The sequence below is a fragment of the Papilio machaon genome, chromosome 7, assembly GCF_912999745.1.
Source record: "Papilio machaon chromosome 7, ilPapMach1.1, whole genome shotgun sequence".
Lineage (NCBI taxonomy): Eukaryota > Metazoa > Arthropoda > Insecta > Lepidoptera > Papilionidae > Papilio > Papilio machaon.
In genome coordinates, this window is record NC_059992.1 from 7,404,750 (window position 1) to 7,430,488 (window position 25,739).

At 32.6% G+C, this 25,739-nt stretch overlaps 4 protein-coding genes across 4 annotated transcripts; 1 reads left to right on the top strand and 3 right to left on the bottom strand.

Moving 5' to 3' along the window:
* The first annotated feature begins 6,362 nt into the window (after window positions 1–6,362).
* LOC106719470 (cytochrome P450 6B2) lies at window positions 6,363–8,590 on the top strand. Its single transcript, XM_014513817.2, has 2 exons — window positions 6,363–7,626; window positions 8,140–8,590. Exons 1-2 carry the CDS (start codon window positions 6,384–6,386, stop codon window positions 8,301–8,303), a joined length of 1,407 nt encoding a protein of 468 aa, XP_014369303.2. The 5' UTR covers window positions 6,363–6,383; the 3' UTR covers window positions 8,304–8,590.
* Window positions 8,591–15,090: 6,500 nt separating this feature from the next.
* Window positions 15,091–16,130, bottom strand: LOC106719394 (histidine-rich glycoprotein). The gene has a single exon (XM_014513731.2). It carries the CDS (start codon window positions 16,089–16,091, stop codon window positions 15,363–15,365), a length of 729 nt encoding a protein of 242 aa, XP_014369217.1. The 5' UTR covers window positions 16,092–16,130; the 3' UTR covers window positions 15,091–15,362.
* Window positions 16,131–17,474: 1,344 nt separating this feature from the next.
* Window positions 17,475–21,413, bottom strand: LOC106719393 (poly [ADP-ribose] polymerase-like). Its single transcript, XM_045678662.1, has 3 exons — window positions 21,390–21,413; window positions 18,732–21,286; window positions 17,475–17,510 (listed from the first exon to the last, which is right to left on the bottom strand). Exons 2-3 carry the CDS (start codon window positions 21,261–21,263, stop codon window positions 17,475–17,477), a joined length of 2,568 nt encoding a protein of 855 aa, XP_045534618.1. The 5' UTR covers window positions 21,264–21,286; window positions 21,390–21,413.
* A 709-nt stretch (window positions 21,414–22,122) lies between these two features.
* LOC106719392 (poly [ADP-ribose] polymerase-like) lies at window positions 22,123–25,160 on the bottom strand. Its single transcript, XM_045678599.1, has one exon. The coding sequence runs from the start codon at window positions 25,116–25,118 to the stop codon at window positions 22,155–22,157; it is 2,964 nt and encodes a 987-aa protein (XP_045534555.1). The 5' UTR covers window positions 25,119–25,160; the 3' UTR covers window positions 22,123–22,154.
* Window positions 25,161–25,739: the final 579 nt, after the last annotated feature.

The window sequence follows — 25,739 nt, forward strand, 5'->3', positions numbered from 1 at the left end:
TCATACAAACATCCATCCATCCATTCATCCATCTAAACTTTAGCATTTATATCATTAGTAAGATAATATATTAAGGTAAGTAAGATTTCTTATTTTTACATACTAGGCCATAGTATCTCAAAATTATGAATCCTATCGGTGACGAATTGAAGAACCCTTTAAAGGATGTAACGCAAATGCTTTATTAATACGTATAGACCTAAATAAAGTAAAAGTCACAAAATTCAAGCGGACGCTAACTGTAGCGGCATCTAAACAAACAAAAAACGTCGACAAAAAAACTTGTAAGACCGTTTTGATTCCTAAAACGTTAAGTAATAGAAAAGGAAATCTGTTTGTTAGTCTGAAGTTTCTGATTATTATTTGTTTTTCTTAACTCAGTATTTAGTTTTTTTGCAACTTAGTATAACAACATTACAGAATTATTTAGCGTATTGATAAAAAAAGTTGTAGTTTTAAGAACGATCAAAGAAAGAATGAAGGATTCTCGCCTCATTAATGAATTTAAAAGTGAAATAAATATAATGTTATTTTATATTGAAGTTACTAGACAAGGTTTGTATTAATGTATATAAAAATGTAATCAAATCCAAATAAGATATTATTGGACGAGCAAACCCACAAAGCAATACGAAGTCATAGAATAAGGATTCCAAATTCTTTTGTGGTTCGCCGCCAAGGCAAACAGTAGCGGCATACATTGAATACAATACAACACTTATTTATAGTCAAAACTGTCGTCGCCATAGCGTCCCGCCCGGCTTTCTAAAGGAGACTTTACATTGGTTCATTTAATAATATATAAAAAAGATTTAAACGTAATAAGTACATATGTATCTCAAAGCAATTACTAGTACCCCATGTGTATGTATGTTATTAGATCTGGATACATTGTGTGACAAGCTTTAACGTTTTCAGCAATAGTAGTAGTTGTAAATGTTATATAAAACGTTTTTCTCTCTCATCGTAACGCTACTTATGATTTCTTTTTGTTTTTAATTTCATACTTGACTTCTACAAATTAAATTAAACAGTTTTCAAATGTAATTCAGATGTTCTTTTGTCTAATTTTATGGGTTTAATTTGATGTTACTACCGTTTATAGGTAACCGAAAACTATAAACTAAGCCATTGTAACAAGTCCTTTATAGTTAAATTCAGCCAACTCCTTTTGCGGTTCACAAGATCAGAGGCATAGCAGCGCCCTAAGATTTTTAAAAAAGTAAAAAAGGGCTTGGAATAACGGTGCTTCCGTCCGCAAGGTCAGTTGGCTGATGATTTGCTTTTATTTTGTTCCCGTTCAACTTTCAATTAATTTCTATTCAGGCAGCGGTAAGTTAGAGTCCAAACAACTTTTGATTTTAGAGTACATAAACAAATCAAAATTTTTTTTAGTTAAATTTGATGCTAATTATGGTAATTTAAGTATGTTGACCATAATTATACCACAATTTCTTTAAATATTTTGAGAACTCTTTGCTTAAATTATCATAATCTCATAATCCTTCGTCACCATGGCGCTCAAGCTTTTCCTAAACTTGGTTTACTATTTATAAAAACATTAATTTATCTCACTGCCTTAGCATTAATATTTACAGGGATCGTTGGACACTTTAAATTAGGTAAACCCTTGTTTGTTTATTCCTTGTCCCGTAAATTATCATCAACCTGCCCTTATCCCTATGGAGGGTCGGCACAGTATGTACTACTCCTCCATACATCTCTATCAGACGTCATATCTGAATTTACCCCCTTCTTACGCATATCCTCTTTCACACAATCCATCCATACTTTCTTTAAAATAAATAAAATTTAATCACAACTTTAATGAAGCAAGCAGTTCCAAATTGAAATAGTCTTAAATTGTTAATACTTTGGCAGTCAATAAAAATATAATCATTCCGTTATTGATTGATCGTAGGTAGTACCGAAAACTAATTAAATTGATAACTCTTCGAATCGAAACCAACGTCAAAAGCCTGTATAACGTGAAACTATATTAATATAAGACGACCGAATGTGACGCCGGTAAGATATGTCACGGTCGATAGTGCTTGATTGACGTAACTTGTGATTTCATAATCGGTGCAGCGATGCGTATGACCGATTGAGGAGAATCTGTTATTAGTGAAAGCACAATTTGGATAAGCTATTCCAATACAACACCTTAACTTTGAGAAACTAAAGAAATGAACATCTTACCATGTACATTGAAACTCAGAAATATTTGCATAAACAAATTCGGTTGAATGTATCTTACAATTTCATGTAAAATATTTCCTGTACGAAATAGTATAATTTAAATTTCTTTGTTTAAAATATTTGAGTCTTGAAAAAGAATAAATAATGGATACACTTTTTATGGTAATCCTAACTATATCATGACCTAGTACGTTAAAGAACTATTCCAAAACAACAATTTCCAAAAGGACATTATCTTGATTTAATTTGATCCTATAAAAATTAGGATCAACGATGTATTCGATAGTAGTGACAAAAAACAACAAAATCCTAGACGTATCGTGTAATTTGACAACAATGACGGTTATGATCGCAGTTTTTCGGTCCCAAAAGCACCAATGTCGTTGAGTAAAAAACTCGTTAGCGTTATTATCCCTAATAAACGAGAGTATATGGCCAGAGACCATAATGGCATGGTCATTAGCGTAATGCTCGAGGATCGCCTCAGGTGATGCGCCATTGTGTCGCCAGGGTGCGTTCCTTGTATTATATTTACATATTTTTACTGTTGAAAATTAGAGCTCAATAAGGGAATAAAATTTGTATATGTCTTCTTGAAATATTACATAGAAATATGGAATAATTTTATGTAAGGAAAATCCTTAGCTCGTTGAATACAGGCTTCTTAGTTAGGAATAAGAAAGTCAAAGCAGCACTGATAAAAAAAAATTGTATGCGTAACATAACGTTACTGCTGATAAAATTTAGCCTAGTTACTTGAGAACAATTTAAAGAAAGAAAATAAAAAGTTTATAAGATAATATTCTGTTAGCTCTTCATTAATGTGATAAAAATTGCAATCGACAAAGCTAAACTTCATTTTCCTCGGCTTAATAAACCATCTTCTATATACAAAAGAAAAAAGTAATGGTTATAATCTGTCGGCAACATCAAAATATAGATATCATATTTAAAAAAAAATCTGCAATCAACTTTTTCAAACAGCCACGTGCTGTGCGACGATCACCCTTTGTGATCAAACTCCAAGGCTTATTTAAAATTAATAAAGGAACAGAAAAGGCCACTTTCCAGATCACAGTTAGACATCGATGTCGATCTTTTGTTGAATGGAATCGATCTTGATATCGATTAGACACATCGATAATGGACATCGTAGTAACGAATGCGTTTCTTTTTTTTCTAACGTGAAAAGGTCAGTTGGTACTCATGTCGTGATTTTTGAGGACAAAATATTGAGTAACTACAATTATTTAATCTATTTTTAATATGACTAAAATTTAAGTGGTAAAGACTATGGTAAATATATTATTAATAACGCTCAATTGTTTATTTTATATATGGAAAATAACACCATTTTACTGTTTGTTGAAATTTGAATTGTAAGTTAATCTACACAGTTCTCAATTTTGCACACACACATAAATTTTAACTGTACAGTTCCAGTGGTCATAGGCTTTAACGATATTGAAATATGGCAACATTTTTTTCAACACAATAACACTTTTTAACATAACTGTTTATGACAATATGATCCTTTACAAACCATAACTTGAATATTAAGAACTAATATCTCTTAAAGTCTCAATAAAGTTCTCTTCAAACAAAACATTAAGTTGATTGGTAAAACAAACAAGAACATTGAAATATTACACAGAACATGTAAAAGTGTAGATAAGACGGTTCAATTAATATTGGACAATAATTAACGATGTCACAAGCCATATCTGTGGATGCGTAAAGTTATGAATAATGACCGACCTTCCATTTTATCAAGAGCTCAAGATCTGTGGTTACGAAGTCACGTACGGTGCAGCCATCGGTTAGGTATCGTATACCAGAGATAAATACAGACATCTGGCTTTCGTATACCGAGTACTGGATTTAGATTTCCAAACTAGAAAATACTTGATACAAACCTAGTTAATCATGTATCTATATTACAAATTAAATAAAAAATCAGATATTAATAACGAAAACTCTACACGAGTAACCCTTAATTTAACTATGATAATATTATAATACAAAGCAAGATATATATGCGTGTCAGTGTTGCCTAACTTTATAGTGAGGATACTAACTTACTGGCCAGTTGCATTCAAACATATGGCCGACGAGAAAAATTGTTATATTTCTTTTATTTTCAATATACAATAGTTGTTATTGTGCTAACTTATCATTGTTATTTCATATTTGACTTTATTTGTTATTTATTTCAAACCATTAGAGATCTAAAAACTAAAAATCTAAAGAGTATATGGTAGTGTTTATGTAGCACGAGTAAGAAACAATTACGTTGTGTATATCACAAACAAGCTCAAGGGGACGGATGGCAGCCGTATGCAGTGCGTGGTGCGTGCTACTGCGCGTGATTACAGATCGCAAGCTCTTGCGAGCCTTGCATTTCTTACAGATTAATATACAAGTAAGTGCAACACGGTACAATATTTGAGTACTTTGACTTGTTAGTTTTATTTCTACCTTATGGAAACAAGTATTAAAAACAACATTAATATATGTACATCAGTACATAAAACGTATCTGTGGAACATGGAATACAATATATTTTTACTAAAATTGGTAGAATTCATTGTCTAAAATAAGAATTGCAAGCTCCAGTATCTTTCTGATTAACTTCAACATGTATCAAAGTTTGGACCATGATTTCGTTTCAATGAAACATTTTGTCTTAGACCGCTATGGATGATTTATTAGCTTGAATATTCTAATTAATATTTGAATTCGAACAGTGAATTGTCAAACTTTGAATAACTATCGCCTTTGCAGAGAAATACTTCTTTTTATGTACCGAGTAACATTAGAATCGAAGTAGCAGTTTCGAGCTGCAGTCAGATTAATATGTCCCAGCAACCCCGAGTAACCACCGGTTGTGCGACATTATAATGCGTCCGATAAACATCTAGTAGAGGCACAGGACATCGGACTTGATCGATGCCAAATGACCACTTCGACACGCGTAAAGACCACTTACGTGCTTTGATATTTCGCTGTTTGGAATTTAGCTTTTAATCTGAGAACATGTAATCTGATATGTAGTTTAATTTTGCTTCAAATCGAAGATAATATAAGTTCACCGTTAAATAAATATGATAGTTTTGTTGTGAGCAAATGAATTTTTCACTATTTCAGTCCTCCATTGATGACAACAAAAGTCGTCTTGGCGGTAAAAAAAAGATGACAAAGTTTAAAAAAAAAATTGAACGAGGAGTAAACGTATAATATTTATTACTTCATTTTACTTAAAAGTAAAATGTTGAGATGACATTATTAATGGAACTGAACATGAAAGTACCAAAGAAATTCAGAATACATTACAATTTACAGAATACCGTTGTTGTGATTACTTTTTTCTACTTTCGCCATCTATAGGCCAAATGGAGCACCATAGCTACGAGTCCAAACTAACTCTTTTGTTACCACGCCATCTGTCAGCAAATTATTTCAACCCGAGAATTTTTCATTTCATTTTGTCAGAACTATATTCAGAGTACATTTGAGTCCCATTAGATGGCTTTACTACAAATTTTAAGTAACTTTCCTAATAGTTTTTAAGCTTTGTTAAATTGTGTTAACTTTCTTAAAAAAACGCCAAATTTAGTAAATACTCTAATTAAAATTCTTATTTGTGTATTTCTTTCTATTAAAAGAGAGCAACAAAATATATTATGTCAGACACTATTTCAATAGCTACCTATAAAATATAATATATACCAATTTTTATCATTGAACCAAACAAGCTATACTAATTTCTAAGTTTATGTATTGTGAATTTAACTGTACCATCATAATGTAATAAAATTCACGAACCACAAAGACGTAAAAACATAAATAAACTTAACAACTACATACTTGTTAATAACAGCATCATTCTATTAGGGACACAACTTGAAGTCACTTCGATCTTTACATAGAAAATAAATGTACAGTACGTTCGCAACAAATACATAGCTACATCTTAAATCATTATTCATGTAAATTTATGCAATATTACATGCACATAAAACTTAAAGTTGCAGTTCCTAGTCACAAGTATAGTTTCCACGGTTATACAAAAGCGTCGCCGATCTGCGTACAATTTTAAACCGTTACTTTGACCCAGTGCTGAGGTAAGATCGAATCACCTCTCAGTATTCGACGCATTATCGTACAGTTCGAACGCGGCAATGTTCTTCGAAAGCTTTCTGTTGAACTTGGCTATTTTGGCAGCTTTAATAGTCGCCCTAATATTCGACTATGTTACGAAGTTCTTTAGCTACTGGTACATCCGCCATGTACCTTACAAGATACCGTTTCCTTTCTTCGGAAGTGATTATCATAGGGTATTGAGGTTTCGATCGACCTCCGAGGAAGTAAGAAACCTTTACACTAAGTATCCGGAGGCGAATTTTGTAGGTGTCATCAAGAGTCGAATACCTGAGTTGATTGTGAAAGACCCGGAGTTCATCAAGAAAATGTTGTCGACGGATTTCGCGAATTTCCATTGCAGAGGCATCGCTCTCGACAGATCTCGGGATGTTTGCTTAAGAAACAATCTATTCTATGCCGAAGGTGAAAAGTGGACCTTACTCCGTGAGGGATTGGAGTGTTTATTGAACGGAATGCATCGTGAACCTGATGTCAGTTTACATGTCTGTTTGTCAGGAACCAATGAAGTTGTGAATGTTCGAGGGCTGTTGTCAGAAATATTGGACGCCGTGTTTAAGGATTGCCTCTTTGAGGGAAAGGACGACGGACTTATACTAAAAGACTTACGTCAGTCAATACAGCGTCGTACTTATTTGGAGATATTCAAGAGTTATTTGAAAGAAATATTTCCTTCTGTGTATACTTTCTTCGGATTAACCACCGTTCCAGGATTGCTGACTGCGAAAGCTAATAAAGTCTTGAAAGAATCAAACTTATTGACGAAGATTCGACAAATAGGTCTCATAGATCAATTGAACTCGAAAAACAGGAAGGCTACTAGGACAGAAAACGTAACAGAATTGGAATTGACATATTCAATGGTTAGTCTTTTCATAACTGAAGGGTACATACCGTGTCTTAATGTTATAACTTCCTTGTTGTTTGAATTAGCAAAGAACTTGGAAATCCAAGAAAAAATCAGAACACATAATTCAGTTAACGTTGATTATTTAGATGCCTGTGTTAAAGAAGCTTTACGTTTGTACTGTTCATACCCAGTTATAACAAGAAAGTGTGTCAAAGCATATGAAATTCCAGATAATAAAATGATTTTGGATAAGAATATCACTATAACGGTACCGGTAGAAGCAATCCATAAAGACTCGAAGCACTATAAGAACCCTTGTGCTTTTAACCCGGACCGGTTCTTGGAAAGTGAAAATGAAATGAGGCATACATTCGTGTACTTACCTTTTGGTGCTGGGCCTCGCAAATGTATTGGTAAGTTTCTATATTATAGGTTATTAACTTTGATTTCGGACTGTTATAAAAAAATCGGCTTAATGCAATTCAAATACGGGGGCAATGGTGCGGTAATATTCTAAATCTCTTCATTTATAAACGTTTGGGTTGAATTTAGATCGTAAATAATTTGGTTACCTGCTATGAAAATTAATTAAATTTTGTTGAATATTCACATTGAAACAGTGCTAGCTTTTATGACAGGATCAATCATTGGAATCCGTCACTTTTTTAAGTGTTTCTTTTAAGTGTACCGTAAGATTTGATCAAATAGATTGTGTCAATAGAAACACAAATATGAACCTCAATTGCAATGTGTCAATTTTAGCACTACCTAAAATGCTAAAAAGTGGACAAAATTCTACAAAGGTGAATGTACTTATTGTTTTTAACAATTACATTGCTATTTTATATCCGTAATTAACAGTACACAGTTCTACAGATCTCAAAGGAGCAAGAGGTATATTATGTTATCGTTTTCTTCGTTTACAGGTGAACAGTTGGCTATGCAGATTATGAGAAAAGTTACAAAAGCTATCCTTGAGAAATATAAAATCGAGACAACAGAAAGAACTCCTTCACAGCTGTCCTTTGAAGATCATAATTTTATGAAAATCATTAAAGAAGATGTTTGGCTCAAGTTCACACCATTGTAATGTTAATTTGTGTTATCTTATAACATGACATTCACGGTCTTGTTTCTAGGGTTGGTTTGGCTTTGAAGTAAATAACGATAGCACTCAACATCGTTTGTGGATTTGGTGGAAGGATGAAGGAAGATTATTAGAACTATTTATTACATATTTAAAATCAGCATTTTTATTATATAATGTTAAAAGGACAATTTTATTTTAAGGTTATGGTGTGTGAAAAAGAGTTTGTCGTATAAACCTGTTAATCAGCTGATGTTTTATTTTGTTAATTTGTAAGCAGTTAACTGTATATCTTGGTAAAAGAATATTTGCTCAATATTTATGAGGCTCTAATTTTTATTACTTTTTTTTAATAAATCTATTTAAATATAACTTTAAATTATTTACTATTTCATAATCTCTGGATAATTTTAAAGCTGAATATTTCATAATGTAATTGTTAATGGCAATTAAAATAAAAAAAAGTTTTGAAAATTCGTGGAATGAAAGTGTGTTCGAGCTATTTATGGTTTCATAATGTTTGATATTAAACACAACAGTGATACAATAATTATAATCGGTCATAAAAAGAAACTTATCACGTGATAGGTCGCAATTGCATTATCTGCAAATTTATCGTTATCAGAGCAAATAGCTGATCGATATTTCTTAAAATAAAATGTGTTTCTGAGTCAAGATAAGAAATCAATGATAACTGTCATATTTAACTGCATTAGTACGACAGTGCATAAAATAAAGTATTCTGATAAAAAGTAAACGAAATAAAATCTACAAAAAAGGACCACAATTCACAAATAGAAATTTAAATTACTTGGAATACACCAAAATATTCCAGTTTACAACTTTTAAAAATAATTGTATAATCTTATAACCTAATATTATTGTAATGTAAAAGTTTCTCTGTTAAAAAATATTATCGACAAGGGAAACAAAACACAGGGGTTCGGAAAGAACGGACACCAAACGGGGGTTTCTAAGAGGGGAAATTTTCCGAGGTATCTTTAGTGTATGGATAATCGAATCTTACAGACGGTACAGTATCGACCAAGTCATGCCGAGTATAGCCGCACAGTAATTTGTTTATCCGCTCCCTTATTTCGTGTCGCAATCTCAACGCACAAGAGGGAACGAGGGACCGATTATAAGAGGGGTGAAAAACAAGAAAAACTAAATATTGAATCGATTTTGTCATTTTTTTTATTACGAAGAGGTAAAAATTACTAGAGAGGCAGTTTAATTTGATTAATTTTTTTGGTACAACCGAAAGAAGCTGACGACAGTTCTAATAAATGTGTGTTTTTCCCTGATATAGCATCCAGAATTTCCTGAGATATTTCACTCGTCGAAAATGTCTGTAGATAACAAATAGAGGTTATATATTTCATGTCGACACCACACACTACTTTTGCGTCGGTCAGAGATTTTGTACATTTACCAAAATGTTCAAGCAAACGACATTTTCTTCTTAAAGATTATTTTTTACATAGTTGTCTAGTTTCACAAAGTTAGCGTATAAAATCCTGATTGTTTATAATTTGTAATATGTTGTTTCTAATATTAATTGCTATTAATTGATTTTTATTACTTACCTACCTAAGATTGAGAGAGAATTTGAATTTTTATACGAGGTGATACCAATTCCAATACTTTTGTAAAGGTATCATAAAAATATACTATGTCTCTCGAAGTACTCTAAAAGTTATGCTTTCATTAGATTAAATAATTCACACTGACTCGTACGCATAATAAAAGTTTCAAGTCGGCGAAGTGGCGCTTTGAGGAGCGAAGCCTAATCAAATATTTTTATGATCGACATCGTTTTACGGCCGTCCTGCTACGAGAGGTGAGTATGGATTTGGTACAAGTCAAAAGAAAAGGTCATATTAAGTGTGACCTTGGAAAAAATCTTACTGTTGGTTTCTTCTGTTGCGACACTTGTCTTACACGTCTCTGTTTTTTCGAACAGAATTAAAAGGATGACAATACATGTCGATAAAAGTGCCGCTGACACAATTTAAAAGATTACAGAATCAAGCTGTTTTTTGCAAAGTATTTCGTTTTATTGCTGCTAAAACAACAATCTTCTCTATTAAAATTAGAACCGCAACCGACAAATGATAATTTTCTATTAGGATATAAACAGTAAATTACTGTTAATATCCTAATAGTCATAAATCATAATCATAAATATCCTAGTTACAGTTGTAGCCACCGTTAAAAATGAAGCAAAACGAAATACGTAATAAATTAACAACAATTGTTTAGCAACAAAATTAAACATTTTATATCTCTTATGACTTGCACCACACATTTTTAGCAGAGTTTGTTCACTTCGTTTATTCATTTATTTGTATAATTTATTAAAGAATATGAAGTAGTCGTGTACCTTTTTGATTAAATGACAAAGAATGAGTTTGATGTCTTTATCTTGTTGGAGTGTATGCTGTCTTTTGGGGCGTATTTTTAAATTTATGACGATTTTCCTATTGTAGATATATTTATGCTTCTACCAGAATATTTTATAATTAAAAAAAAGAAACGAAGAAATCTTCAAATATTCTTCAGATTATTTTATAACGAAAAAAATAATAATTCCAGCCCTTATCCTTTTTTCCAACTGTCGCAAAATACGATCAGTTATAATCTACACTAATACATACTTTTGTAACAAAAAAACTCTTAAACTACGAGACAATTAAACATAATATTTCCACTAATAAAATATAGATAAAATATCAGACGTGTTTACCGCCCGTGCGAAGCCCGGGAAGGATCTCTATTGGTAAATATGAAAAAAATACATTGAACACATCGTGTTGATAAAGATGTGTGCACAATAGGATCAGACTCATCGCATGTGTGAACAGCGGACGATCCGTCGGTTATCGCTGACGTCACGTATCAACGCAATCGTACCTACAATATCATTTGTATTTTTTCACGCTACGTTTTATTCTTCATTTTTCAATTTTCCTATTTTTATAGATTATAAGACATAAGAGACTAGCTGCCTCCTACAACTCTGTTCGTACGGTATATTAAAACTTAATTACTAGCCTCTGTGATCTTTCTGTTCTATATCTATGCCAAATTTCAGTGACATCCGTTAAGCCATTCTGGAGATACCTTCTAACAAACATTCATATTTTCCATCCAAAAAAAAATTGTAATCATGCTTGTTGCAATTTTAACCATACAGTTAAGCCGTTTTTTAAATTATTTTAGTAACATTGTCTCACAATGGTTTCAGAAATATTAACGCAATTTTTCACATCTTGCAACAGCCATGAGACTATAAGTATAGTTAGTTTTATTCAAATATATTTTCACAGTGTGGTAATTTTAATTTTATCGCATGAAAACAAAGTACTTTTGTATCAGAGAGCGGCAGTCCTATGTGCATAAAACATTATCCCACTCGGCTCCCCTACTAAAGTGTCTGGCGGACTCATAAATCTTGGCGGACGTGGCGCCATCTAAGTTTGTTACTCAAGTTATCCGGAAAGCATTAGAAGGATATAGAAGATTCAGTTTGAAAGTAAACAATCTGTTATTTGCAACAAGTATCTTAAGTATTAAATATTCAACTTAGTGTGGATCTTCATTTTTTGAGGTTAGAATTAAAATAAAATGCTTGGTCATAATTTCAACTAATATTGAACTCTTACTTATTGTATTTTGATTGTTACTAAGTATATTTTATAATATGACACTTTGTTAATATAAATATTGCAATAAAGTTTGACCTTAGACTAAATCTAATGTTTGAATAGATTAGAAAGGATTAGAATATAGGCAAACGGACGTAACTAAGTCATGAGCAACTTTTTTTTTACAGGAACAATAACAAAAATATTGTGTAATTTTAAAAATGCAAATTTAAAACTTCGTCTTTTTTATAAAAGTTTATAACTTCAATTGTGAAGTATGAAAATTACTACACAGTCGCTCATAAACTTAACGTCGTAATTTAAGCCATGTGAAGAAAGAAGTAGTCTCTGGGAACGCACTCCACTCAAGGGTTGAAAGTATTTTAAAGATGATGACTGCGTCTAAGTCACAAAAGATAGCGATAAAAAATAAATACTTATTACATACCATATAAGAGTATTGAATGTTACACTTTAGTTATTATTTTTACGATAGAAAAGCAAAATAATTTATTGGTTTTTTATAAACTGACTCAATAAAACATGTTGTTTACCGCTTAGCTGTCATTGATTTTGTCAGGTATCATTAACCTTATAACTCAGATGTCAGAAATTTAAATAAAAGTGAAATGCATTATAAATATTAGAAAGAATATATCGACGCTGGAAAGCGTAAACGCTGTAACCTCAAAAGTATGAACTTTACAGGAGAGCCAAAAAATCATAACTCATGAGCTGATACGCCTACAAGCATGCGGTATTTAGCAATGTTGTGTAGTTTGTGCTAACCTATAATAAAATCATTATCGTTTGATAATGGTTGAAATTATTAACGTGTGAAAAACATATTCGCGATTTCAAGGGTTACAGCGTTTATGCTTTCCAGCGTCGATATCTATAAAGGGAATCGAATCACCAAAATCGGTTCCGTTGTTTATGCTAAATGATGTCACAATGTAGTAGGCATGCAAAGAAACCGTCACCCTTGAAAATGATTTCTCTCTTGTCAGCGGGTAAAAAGTTTTGAGTTTGTAAATTGCACCAGATCTAATCCGAGGTTCCCATTCGTCGAGAAACGCTCACGTAGTAACGTCGAGAGCTCGCGCGGCATATCCGTTTGACGAGGACACTTACTTTGCTTCATTTGAACGTCATTTTAATATCTATCCGCTTTATCATTTGATCTCGACTCTGATGTCTTACTCATTTGTCAAAGAGAAATTTCGTTTGATTTGTTGCTTTCATTACGTTGGTAGTATGTTTCGTACTTATAAATCGTTGAATGTTTTGCAATATTACATTGTAATCAGAATTTGCATGGCAAGAGGAAGGAAGTATCAAATCACACTATATTGCTAGACCAAGTCAATTCTCATATACGGTACCTAGTAGAACTAGAAGAAAGACAAGTCAATTACTACAGCAGAGTTATAGCGTTGCTCAAGTTCGTAAAAATTATTATTCCAAACTTCAGAATTTATTATTCAACAAACAATGCTTTAGTAATTACTAAAGCATTTACTAATTTACCCTAGTTCGGGTAAAATCGTAAAATAATTGTTTCAGTGCTAATAAACATTAGGCTTGCGAGTCTCTGCGGAAGCGATAAAGGTAACTGTCCGGAACAGCACTATCGTTAACTAGTTCCCTGATATTTGTTCGTATTGGTGTTTCTACTCCGCTAGTGTTAGTTCAAACGACCCTTGCTTCATTCGTTCTGTTGCGGTCATCATATTTAACCCGATTCATTTGAATATAATTTTTTTATTGTATTCTTAGTGATCTTTTTAGTGATCTAGTGCTAATTTATCCGTCATCAACCATAAGAACAGTTTGTAAAAGGATTGTTTAAAAAATATACGAAACGAATTGATACACGTATCACAGTATTTCAGGATTAATATTGTACTTTAAAATGTTGAGCATTAATCTAATTAGTACTATGTAATTTATATTTAATGGAAGTACTTAGTACTATATAAAATTTAGTTCTCAATGTATGTATTTGGTTCAAATTCAGTGTCATTAATACGATAACGTGAATCGTCGAAGATAGCTGTATTATACTTGTATGCGTCTCGGCTTCGTAGCTTAGGGATTCCGAATACAAATTGGTTTAGTTATAAAACTGTAAGCTGTATGCACATTTTGTAGTCTCCGGTGTACTCTTTAGTGGAGTTTTTGCGTCTTCCTCTATTGACTTCCAATCCTAGGAGAATTGTATTAAGCTTACCTAATTTTCTAAGAATTGTCAGCATTAGAAAATGTGTGTAGAAGTAAGTAAATGATATTTATAATTTCATATTGAATTGAATCGTACTGTGAATTTTCTTTATACAAGCTGAATTGATAAAATCATGATACTGCGTAGGAGCCTTTTAGTAAAACAAGCAATATTCATTTTTTATTATCCCTTTATCATTGAAAAAAGGATTTAAAAAAATATGGTAACAAATTTTCCAAAGTTTTCCAGGAATTTAATTGTTATATTAAAACTGAAATTTAAAATTGGAACATGTTTCGGTAATTTATACTAGACTTGTATTGGATAATTTGTTGCCATAAAAAGAAATTACGGTAGAAGTAAAAGTGAACAAGGGTTTTAAGTTAGGCTATTTATCAAAGGATCCAAAAGCGTCGCAAATTATGAGTTTAGAGTTAATTTACCATGACACTGATATTTAGGGTGGTGTTGGCTAGCTCGGTTGCGAAGTTTAACACCGTAAAATTTCTTTTATAAAAAAAAAAAAAAACATAAGCGCGTTATATTACCTATAGAAATACTTACTTGTAGAATTATCTTTAAGATTAATATCTATAACCTAAATAATTATCATACTTACCCGCTTTATCCGGTTGTTTAATACTTAACCTCATTTACTATACTTATTGTTTCGAACAAGGAAGGGGCTTCGGAAAAGTTTGATTTATTTTAATGGAAACATCTTGATGTTTATTTGTTATTTGATGTATTGGGATATTGAGCCGTTTTTTAAAATCTCTAAAACTTTAAAAACAATATCCGTCTAAACAAATAAATATTGTAGTTTTTTTTAGATAATTAAAAATACAGATTTTTAACAAATTATTTTATTAAAGTCCTTATAAATTAATATAAAGAAAAACATAACAAAACCCGTAAAAAATCGATAACTGTGTATAAAAACAAACATTTTTTCCTATGCTTTGATCAATAGACAGAATAAAGGTCGCCGCGAATGCGACCGTGAAATGAACAGTCGAGAGAGAATAAACAGTTTGAAAAGATCGTAGAAACTTAAATTGTACAATGAAGTTGTAGTTTTCGTAAGTCACAGTGAAAGTAGAAAGTCAAAATATCGAAAACATAGGCATCGCTAACTTCTAACTAAAGTACAATATTCAATGGACTATCACAGCATGTTGGCATAAATCAGTGCTTTCCGTGGTGGAATCCCCAGTCCTTGTGGTCATGGTGACCGCCCTTCTTGCCATGATCATGATGATGATGATGATGTTCCTCATGACCATGGTGGCCCTTGTGCCCGTGGTGGTCCTCGTCGTAATGATGCTTGTCGTGATGACCGTGCTTGCCATGATGATGTTCATGATGTCCTTTCTCGTGGTGTCCACCCTTCTTGTGTTCTCCTCCGTGATGTTCGTGGTGTCCGTGATGATCTCCGTGTTTGTGGTGCTTGCCCTCGTTATGATGGTCATCGTAGAAGTGATGGTCCTTGTGGAAGTGGTCCTTGTGATATTTCTTGTGGTAGCCATCGGTTTTTTCTCCCTTATCGTGATGCTTGTGGTGACCGTGTTTACCTCCTTTATGGTGGTGTCCGTGCTCATGATGGTGGCCATGATGATCATGCTCATCCCAATGCTTCTTATGGCCACCACCATGTTCGTGGTGATGTCCCTCGTGGTGGTGTTTTCCGTGGTCGCCGTGTTCGCCTTTGTGATGATGGTGGTGTCCCTTGTGACCCTTGTGGCCCTTGCTGCCGTGGTCGTGGTGATGATGTGCATGATGCTCGTGGCCGCCACCCTCCTCGTGGTGGCTCGCCTTGCCACTCGCTGCGGCCACGAGGTCCCTCTCCTCCTCGCCAAGTTCCCTGGCGTACACTGCCACAAGGCAGAGAAGCCCGATGGCTACAACACACTTCATTTTGGTTGCTGTTGTTCTGTGTTATTTGGAGAACTTCAGGTGTCTTTTATAGTTGATCAGTTTCAGATGAGGAAAGTATGCCGCAAGCGACGAGCGCAACACTTCAGGGACGCTGACGGTTGCCCGGGCGCTGGACCGTTACGCGACATTTCGATTGACTATTTGTTGTTAATGATTAAAAAGAACCTTACAACATCGACATGGAACTAATGGAACATGAAAAAATATCGTAAGTAACTCATAGCCGAATTGAGTCCATGATTTCAAGCTAATTAGATTTCCAGTTTTATTTTTAACAGACATTATATTAAATTTTTATTATCTTCTTGAAATTATCCATATCCTTTAAAGATTTCGAAGTATTGGGACTTCTTAAGCTATGATATTAGTATCGTATAGAGCCACACTAAGCAGAAATTGGATTAGTATTTCCTTTAAACCCAATAATACATCGCATATTCAGCAAGTTTACCGCCTACAATATCAGTGGTAACACGAGTTTTGCAATATATTATCCCTTACCTAGGCTGTCCACCTCGCCGTGTAAAACGATAATTAACGTGTTTCTAAACGATTTTCAACTGTTCGTTTAGAAACACGACAATTATCGTTTTACTTTTCTATGTAATCTAACTAATATTAAAATGCGAATGTTAAGATGGATGGATGGATGTTTGTTTGATGGTATCTCCGGAACGGCTCAGCGGATCTTGATGAAATTTGGCATAGATGTAGAATATAGTCTGGACGAACACATAGGCTACTTTTTTTGAAATGCTACTTTTTTTAATTCCACGCAAACGGAGTCGCGGGTGACAGCTAGTGTCTCATACAAGCAAATAAATTTACGCGTATTATTCACAAAGCTAGTCGAAGATAAAGCAAAAAACAAAAGCGTGTCTGACAGGACACTGCCTGTTAAATTGGAATTTGATTACCCTCTCTGTACCTTGTTAGTAGACAGCGTTTTGAAATAAAGAGAATGAATATTTTAGAAGTCATGGATTTTATTCCTTCCATAGTTACAAATGAAAACATATAAGACATTCGTTTGGATTCGACCAAATATAATGTTATACGAGGATAATTTTATTCTTTGAATTTATCCCTTGGAAATTTTCATTTCCTTTTCCTATCTCGGTATTGTTAAAAGTAAATGATGAAAAAATGTGTAAACCGACTAAAACCTCTATGGCTATTATTTCTTCTAACGTGACATGAAATAACGTAACACTTCCAGTTTGTAACACGCATGATATTTTTACCACATGAACTAAAAAAAACAAGTAGATTCAAATCACAGTATGTGATGGCAATACAATTCAAGTCAAGAATAAGTTTGCCCTCCAGGAATTGCGCGGACAATATCCATTGTTGTTTTGATTAAATTTGTAGATTGTTCTTTTTATTCAGCATCCACTGAAAATGAAATGGACGGAAAAATTATTTTTAAACACCGAACGCTGCCTGCGTTCCTGTGATACCAATGTTTTGACGGACTGTTCGGTATGAATTTGTTTAATTTCAAATATGAATAATTTGATTCTGACGAAGTATAAAATTTAAAGATTAAATCAACATTTTTATTTATATTAGGTATATACACTAACTAATCAAACAACTAAATCAATGGTGGTATTTTAAAAATCTTATGTACATAACTATAATGAGACAATATAATAGAAATAAAATATATAAAGGAGTCATAAAGAGTTTATTACATTAAGACTTTAATTGTCAGTACTCGGTACGAAGTGCTATTATTAGATTCTTACAAAATCCTTGTCAAGTAATTATTATCAGGTCCTCAATTATGACAGAGTAGGATATTTTATTGATTAATAACATCTATATTATATTGTTAGGTAGTCTTTATTATTATGTTAGCTGCCTGCGACTCCGTCCGTACGGATTTAAAAAAAACATAAGTAGCCTATGTGTTCTTCCCGAATATGATAGTTCTGGAGTTATCTTCAAACAAACATCCATCCATCCATCCAAACATTCGCATTTATAATATTAGTAAGATTATTTATCTATTTGTAAATAAAATTCAATTTAGTAATATGTGGTATGTATGTGTATGTGAATAAAAAAGTCTACATTCTTGTTCCAAAATTATTTATTCATAACTCAAAAACATTATTCAAATAGTAGATTATTATAAGAAATAATTATATAAATAGTTAGAGCGTCAGTGGCTCAGGGGTTAAGCACTTGACTTCCAATCTGCAGGTCCTGGGTTCGAATCCCGCCATGTACCAATGTGTTTTTCGAGTTTCGATTTACCTATGTACATTTATCCGACGTTCTTACGGTGATGCAACCTGCACAACACATATCTGAGAAGAAGTTCAATGATATGTGTGAAGTTGACCAACCCGCACTTGGCCAGCGTGGTTGACTATGGCCTAGTCACCCCTATCTTAGGGTAGGCTCCGAGCCCCTCGGTGGGGGACGTGTAGTGAGCTGATGATGATGATAAGAAATAATTATTAAAACTAACAATTGCGTATAGAAAAATCAAATTTAATAATAATAAAATAAAATTATAAAAGTCAACAGGTTTTGTACATAAAGTCTGACATTATAACAGGTTCTTTTTGAACTAATTTATCTAAAATTAAATTTAAGCTGTACTAAATATTTAATGTTAACTTGAGCCACGTCATAAACAATATATTCATTATAAAAGAGATTACTTTGAGAAGCACTATTAATTGGCATTCCAAGCGGTACTATAATATTATTTTTTAATGTAACATTTCCTGTTGGGTTCGGTTGAATGCGACCAACTCCCCATACTGAATGGATGTCCTCGGTCAGTGTCACATGTTGTGCTTTGTAACATTTTTCTGAGTTACCAAGTGCTACCTCACACAAAAGTGCAAAACCGATAGGATGGTTTTTATTTACCAAACAATAATGAGCAGATTTTGAAATCATATCGGCAAAATAAATTCCTTTACCAAACAAGTAACCTGTTGCAGGTGCTTCTGGAGGTGCTATACGAAGCCCTTGTGATAGAATCCCAGCTATGTTTGTAGTTCTAGATCCATGCCAAAGCAAACGTTTGTTATGAAGTTCTTTATATTTGTTGTAGCGATCTTCTTCTCCAGCGCGCGTCACTTTGAAAAGCTCATCAATGTCAATATTATAATCAAGCGAATGTTGCGTATTCTTCAGATATTTCATTACAACATTATACTCCATCGAAGAACTGTCTACGGGTATAATATCTGCATTAAGTGAGAGGTATAGTGATTCAATGGGACTTATAATATCATCAGACGCAGATTTTAACAAATCATAAACTATTTCCACTTCTAATAGACTATCTAACATTTCTAATTTCTTTTTTATTAAATCTTTATTATCCAGTAATGGAGGGTATTTCAATCCAAAGTTATGGGGTACTATTGTATATAATTTATTTGAAGAATCTTTAATTTTTTCTATATTAATGTCACCTTTATCAAAGTCTTCTAGGAGACTTGATAGTATGTTATATCCGGATTTAATTTGTTCTTTAGAGATTTTACCAAGCGGCATGCTTTTAATATCAAGATCATATTGCAAAAGATAATTTTCTATAATTTTCCTATCAAATATTTTAACAATCATCCCCTGTACAGATATAGGTAGATTACATTCACTTTCAATATTTATCTTTGACATTGAGATATCATCGTAGTTTATATCAACAGGTACATAGGCTCTCGGTATTTTAATGAAGTGATGTCCTGAAAGTTCTCGATATTTAGTTTTTTGTACGTAAATTTTTTCAAAGTGTTTTTTTGCTTCGCAGGAATCAGTAAAATTTTCAAGTTTCTTGCCACCTATCGACGTACCCGTTCTTCCCCAAGACCGAAATACCCAATATTTTTCTTTACTATCAGATTCTAGCAGTTGAAGTTTATAAAAAGAATTTTTATTATCATCAACATGAGTTTTACTCAACACAACACTGTAATAATTGTTTTGTTCTTTATAAACGTGTGCAATATTTTCTAATCCGGAATTTAGATCCACATCCATACCATATTTTATTTTTAATTTTGTTCTTTTCGCTTCAGAAACGTTACTGCTCTCTTTAATATCTCGTGGAATTAGCTGAAATGAATTTGAATCTGAGTTTGTAAAGATTCTTGAAGTTGGTTTATAAAAATGACGCTGCAAACCTGGATGTTGATAATCTTTAAAAACCTGAATATATCCCAAGGCACACGGTATTTTCATAGACTTTCTTTGAGGTGTTTCAGTCCTGTAAGTGCATTGTGTCCAAGCGCTTGTATCGCCAATGCACTTGTAATAAAAAGTATCTAACACAATTTGTCCTTGTTTGCATTCTGGACATGTTTCGGGAACACCGCAAGTCATGCAATCAGCAAGAATATCTATACATTCTTCTCGACTTTTGGATAGTAATAGAAAGTTTGCATCTATTAGTTTCTTGAGTTCATTGTCATTCAAAACGCTTAGAGCCTTTCGGCAGTGATCAAATATTCTTGATTCTCCTTCAATCATCTCTATATATTGATCGGAATCATCTACTTGTTTACCTACATAAAGATAGTTTGTCGAATTCTCAATCTCTTTATTAATCAAAACTTGGTCATTTTCGTTGATCATTGAAAAGCCAGGTATATCGTTAATATTTCCTGTAAATAACAAATCTTCTCGTTTTACAATAAAACAGTTAATGTGAAACCACAAAAGGCTGTCTCCGAATCGTGGATCATAGTGTGATTTAGAAATTCTTATCTCGTCTTTAAGAATTTTTTGATCACAATGACGACACGTGGAACTACTCGTTTTTGAATATTCAATGTTAAACGACGGTAAAGGTAATTCATTTGGTTTTGACTCTGCAAGTTGCTTTTTACCTTGATTGTTCAGTATTGTAGATAATATAGATTTTATTTTTGCATTTAGTCGTTTTATATCACAGTATTGTAGTACGTTAAACCTCTCAAAATCAAAAATGCTCTTTGGTATTACCTTCTTGAAGAAACACTCCTCGTGATGCCAATGTGTTTGATGACCATCATAAAATTTTGATTGCAATGATATTCCGAATCGTAATATTCCTTTATCAATTTTTTCTTTGCACACTTTACAGTTGGCGTTTCCTGTTTTTGCATATTCCACTTTGAAAGGTAAGTTTGTCATTTTGGAACTGCTTTCACTGTTTTCTGTTTATTTAAAAATAAAATTGAAATGTAACGTAAATAACAATTGTTTTAAATTAAAATAACAATTCTATAACTACATAAAGTAAGTAAACAATGCTATTACTTTCTTTAGTCAACTGCTATTGAATTTGATAAAGTAATATAGACAAAGACAATCGATAAGATTGCGTCGCTAAAGATAGCTAGCCATAAGTGCCCGATTAGGTATGATAAAACTGCAGTGTTACATACTGATATTCGCAGGTTAAAAAAATGTATCTTACTAATATTATAAATGCGAATGTTTTGATGTATGGGTGAATGGATGGAATGATAAATGTTTGTTTGAAGGTATCTCCGGAACGGCTCAACGGATTTTAATGAAATTTGGCACAGATGTAGGACATAGTCTGAAAGAACACATAGGCTACATATTACTTTTTTTTTAATCCGCACGAAATCGCAGGCGACAGTTAGTTAAGTCATATTTTATTCATATTAATCATCAACGATATATAGCAGCAATAAATAGTCTTTTTTGTTCTATTTGATGAATTTTGTGAATGTTGATGGGTTCAAATAACTTCAGGTAAACCGCTGTTAGCTTCTTAAGTGAACAAATAAGTATCTTTTATGGTCTAAAGTCATCCATCCACACATCTACCATTTCTGTAAATTTCTGTGATTTTAGAAGCGTTTGAAGAAAAATGTGAAACTGATTAAGAAATTCGTTCTAAAATACGTTTGTGCGCATGTTTCTTTGATGTGTTTTTAATTGGTGAAGAATTTAAAGAAAATCTGCTTATTTTATTGATAACAATATTTATTTATTTTAAATATAGATAATTTTTTTTCGTTTAGTACTTAACGTATAAAAAATGTCATACTTTTAATTGAAGTGAAATTTTAATTGTACTAAGTACTTTACATTTACTTGGTTTACGTCATAAACAATAAATTCATTGTAAAGCAGGGAACTGGCTACCTGTGTTGTAATATGCGTACCAAGAGGTACAATAACACCATCATCTATTATCTTGTTTTGTGAAGGATCTGGTTGCGTTCGACCAACCCCCCACACTGAGTGTGTGCCTTCGGCAAGTTTTTTAATGTTTTGGGCGGCGTAGCATTTCTTCATTTCGCCAAGAGCTACTTCGCACAATAGAACAAATCCTGTATCATTCGATTTATTTGCAAAACAATAATTTGCAGATTTTGAGGACATGTCTGCAAAATATATACCTTTACCAAACATGTATCCTGTAACAGGCGCCTCAGGGGGTGCTATACGCAAACCCTGGGAGAGAATTCCTGCTAGATTTGTTATTCTTGACCCATGCCAAAGTAAACGTTTGTTATCTAATTGCTTAAATTTTTCATATCGTTCTGCTTCACCCTCACGTATAACTTCAAAAAGTTCCTCAATTTCAAGTGTGTAATTTAAATGAGTAGGAGCATGTGTATTTTTCATGTAAGTCGAAATAAGTTCAAATTGAGGTGTCGTTTTATCTAATGGTCTAATGTCAGTTTTTAATTTAAGATAATGAGATTCTATAGGAGTCAGAGAACCATCAGTAGGTGATTGCAATAATTTATATGCAATTTCAATATCTAGCAGACTGTCTAATAATTCAATTTTTTGCTTTATGTAATCTGGTGAATCTAAAAGTTTAATACCATCAGTTCCAAAGCTATGTGGTATTAAAGTATAAAATCTGTTTGAAGCATCCTTAATCTTTTTTTCATCAGCAAGATTATTATCAAACATTTGAAGCAAATCTGCTAGCACACTGTACCCCAACTTTATCTGAGATTTTGATAACTTTCCAAGAGGCATTATATCAAGGTCAAGTTTAAATTCTAGAAGAGTTTTGTTCATTATTTCGGTATCAAATATTTTCGTAATTAGAAATTGAACTGATTTCGGTAAATTAACTTCAGAGTCAAATTGAATTGTCGATTGTTTGATATCTCCATAACTTATATCAATCGGAACGTAAGCTCTGGCTTTTTTACTGAATTCTTCTGAAATCCAGTCATCACCAGTTTTTTCAGTATAAATTTTTAGGAAATGTTCTTTAGCAGCTTCGATGGATGTAAAAGGGTCACTTTGATGTCCACCTATTGTTGTTCCTGTTCTTCCCCAAGAACGATAAACCCAATACTTGTTTTCGTCATCAGCTTCTAGTAATTGTAGCTTATAATATGAATTTTTATTGTTTTCTACACTGAATTTACACAAAACTTCTGAATAAGCTTTTTCGCTATCCTTGTACACATGTGCGATATTTTGAAGACCTGATTTTATGTCAATTGGATGTCCATCTTTAATCACCGATTTTGTTTCTACATGTTTCGATGAACTTTTATACATGTTTCCTGATTTAGGTTCAACTTTACCATCCAAAACATTTTTTGGTATTCTTTTAAAAAGATCACACCCCCAACTAGCAATATTTTTTTCTTGAATAAGTCTTAGAGAATCTAATACTGTTCCATTTTCAGCATCAATAAAATCAAAATAAGATTCATCAATTACTTCTATATCTTTATTTTGTATTGTTTGTATCATGGTAGAATTTTTATCTAATTCTTCTTTGGTAGTAACTACAGCAGCAGTTGTATCTGTAAGTTTATTTACTACAAGTCCTCCTAATTTCAAAATATTAAGCTTGAGATCTTCTTTAGGAGCTTTAAGTTTACCATATAAAAAGAATTGAATATTCTTCAATGGATAAGATATTTCTCTTTGAGGATTAGTAGAGGCCGATGTGTCAAGAACTTTGGCCGTTGTTAAAGGCATACTCCAAAAAAGACGTTGAATAACATTACTTTTATAATTTTGGAATATTTTGTGACTTCTTAAGGACTCCGGAACTTTAAAAATATCTTTTTCTGGTTCTTTAGTGGTGTAATAGCACTGCGTCCAAGCAGTTACATCACCGGTACATCTATAATAAAAATTGTCGAGTATTAATTGGCCTTGATTACATTCGGGACATTTTTTTGGTACCCCAAAGGCCATGCAATCAGCCAAACCGTCTATGCATTGTTCCCGAGTTGAAGGTAAATCTAGATTATTTTCTTTTAATAATGCGTGTATTTCATTTTTTGTTAAATCTTTCAAATCATTTCTATAGGCATCAAACACTTTACTTTGTTCTGTCAATTTATCTTGTAATTCTTCATTAACTTCGGCGTCAGAACCATTATTTGAACATGTTTTTAATTTTTTCGAAATAAAGTCATCATCTACATCTGAAATTTTTTCCATTAGCATTGTTTGATCCTCAGATCTAAGATTTTCAAAACCTGGTATGTCTTTACCTGTGGCAAAAAACATAAGATCTTCGCGTTTGTCAACAAAACACTTCTGATGATACCACATAAGGCAATCTCCATATCTAGGGTCATACTTAGATTTGGATATTCTTATTTCATTCTTAATGATTTTAATGTCACAATATCTACACGTCGCACTACTAGTTTTAGCATATTCTATAGAAAACGTTGATAAGATATCTGTATTGCTTGAACAAAAACTTCTTTTAGAAACTTTATTTTCATCAGAAAGTGGTAAAGCTGCATGAGGTACTTTCTTAATTTTAGCTTTTATTCTCTCTTGATCATTGTGCAAAAGTAAATTAAACTTTCCTATTTCACTAACATTGTGAAGAAATATTTTCTTGAAAAAACATTCTTCGTGGTGCCAATGAGATTGCATCTTGTCACAAAATGCTGATTGTAAATTAATAGCAAAGCGCACATACCCTTTATCAATTTTTAATTTACATATCTTACATTCTGACTTATCACTTTTGGCATACTCCACCTCATACAACGAAGACGACATTTTATTGATGACAAAAACAAACAAAGATCACAGCACGCTCACTTCGCTCGGAACTAAATTATTGACTGAGGTTGATATCATTTTAAAAATGTTATCTTTTTATGTAGATAACACGTCGTAAAATTATTTCGATGTGGTGTTCAGTACAGTATTTTCTAATTTATCTACTGTTTACGTCCTCGTTATCTTTTTCAATATGGATTAAGAAAATATTGGTGTCATTACAAGTAAGTTACCCTAATAATATTTGTAATGACAAGATTTTAAAACCAATAAGAAAGTTATACTTCACCTTGAAACCTTTCGTCTCTTGTTTGTTGTCTTTAACACATTCCGAAACACGGACCACGCAATAAACTGTTTGATTGTTACTTATACCTTGATTCTGATTATTGTATATGTGAGAATTTATGAACAAGAGATTCGAAAAATGATTTATGATGCTTTAAGAATTTGCTCCAGGAACCCTTAAAAACACTTCGTAACTGATAAAACCATTATCAGTACTTATAAGTAATATTATCACATGCTATTGAATATAAATTAATTTAAATATATACTTATAAATACTGACTTAAACAGTCTTAGCTATAGAACTGCAACGGTTTAGCTACTCAGTCG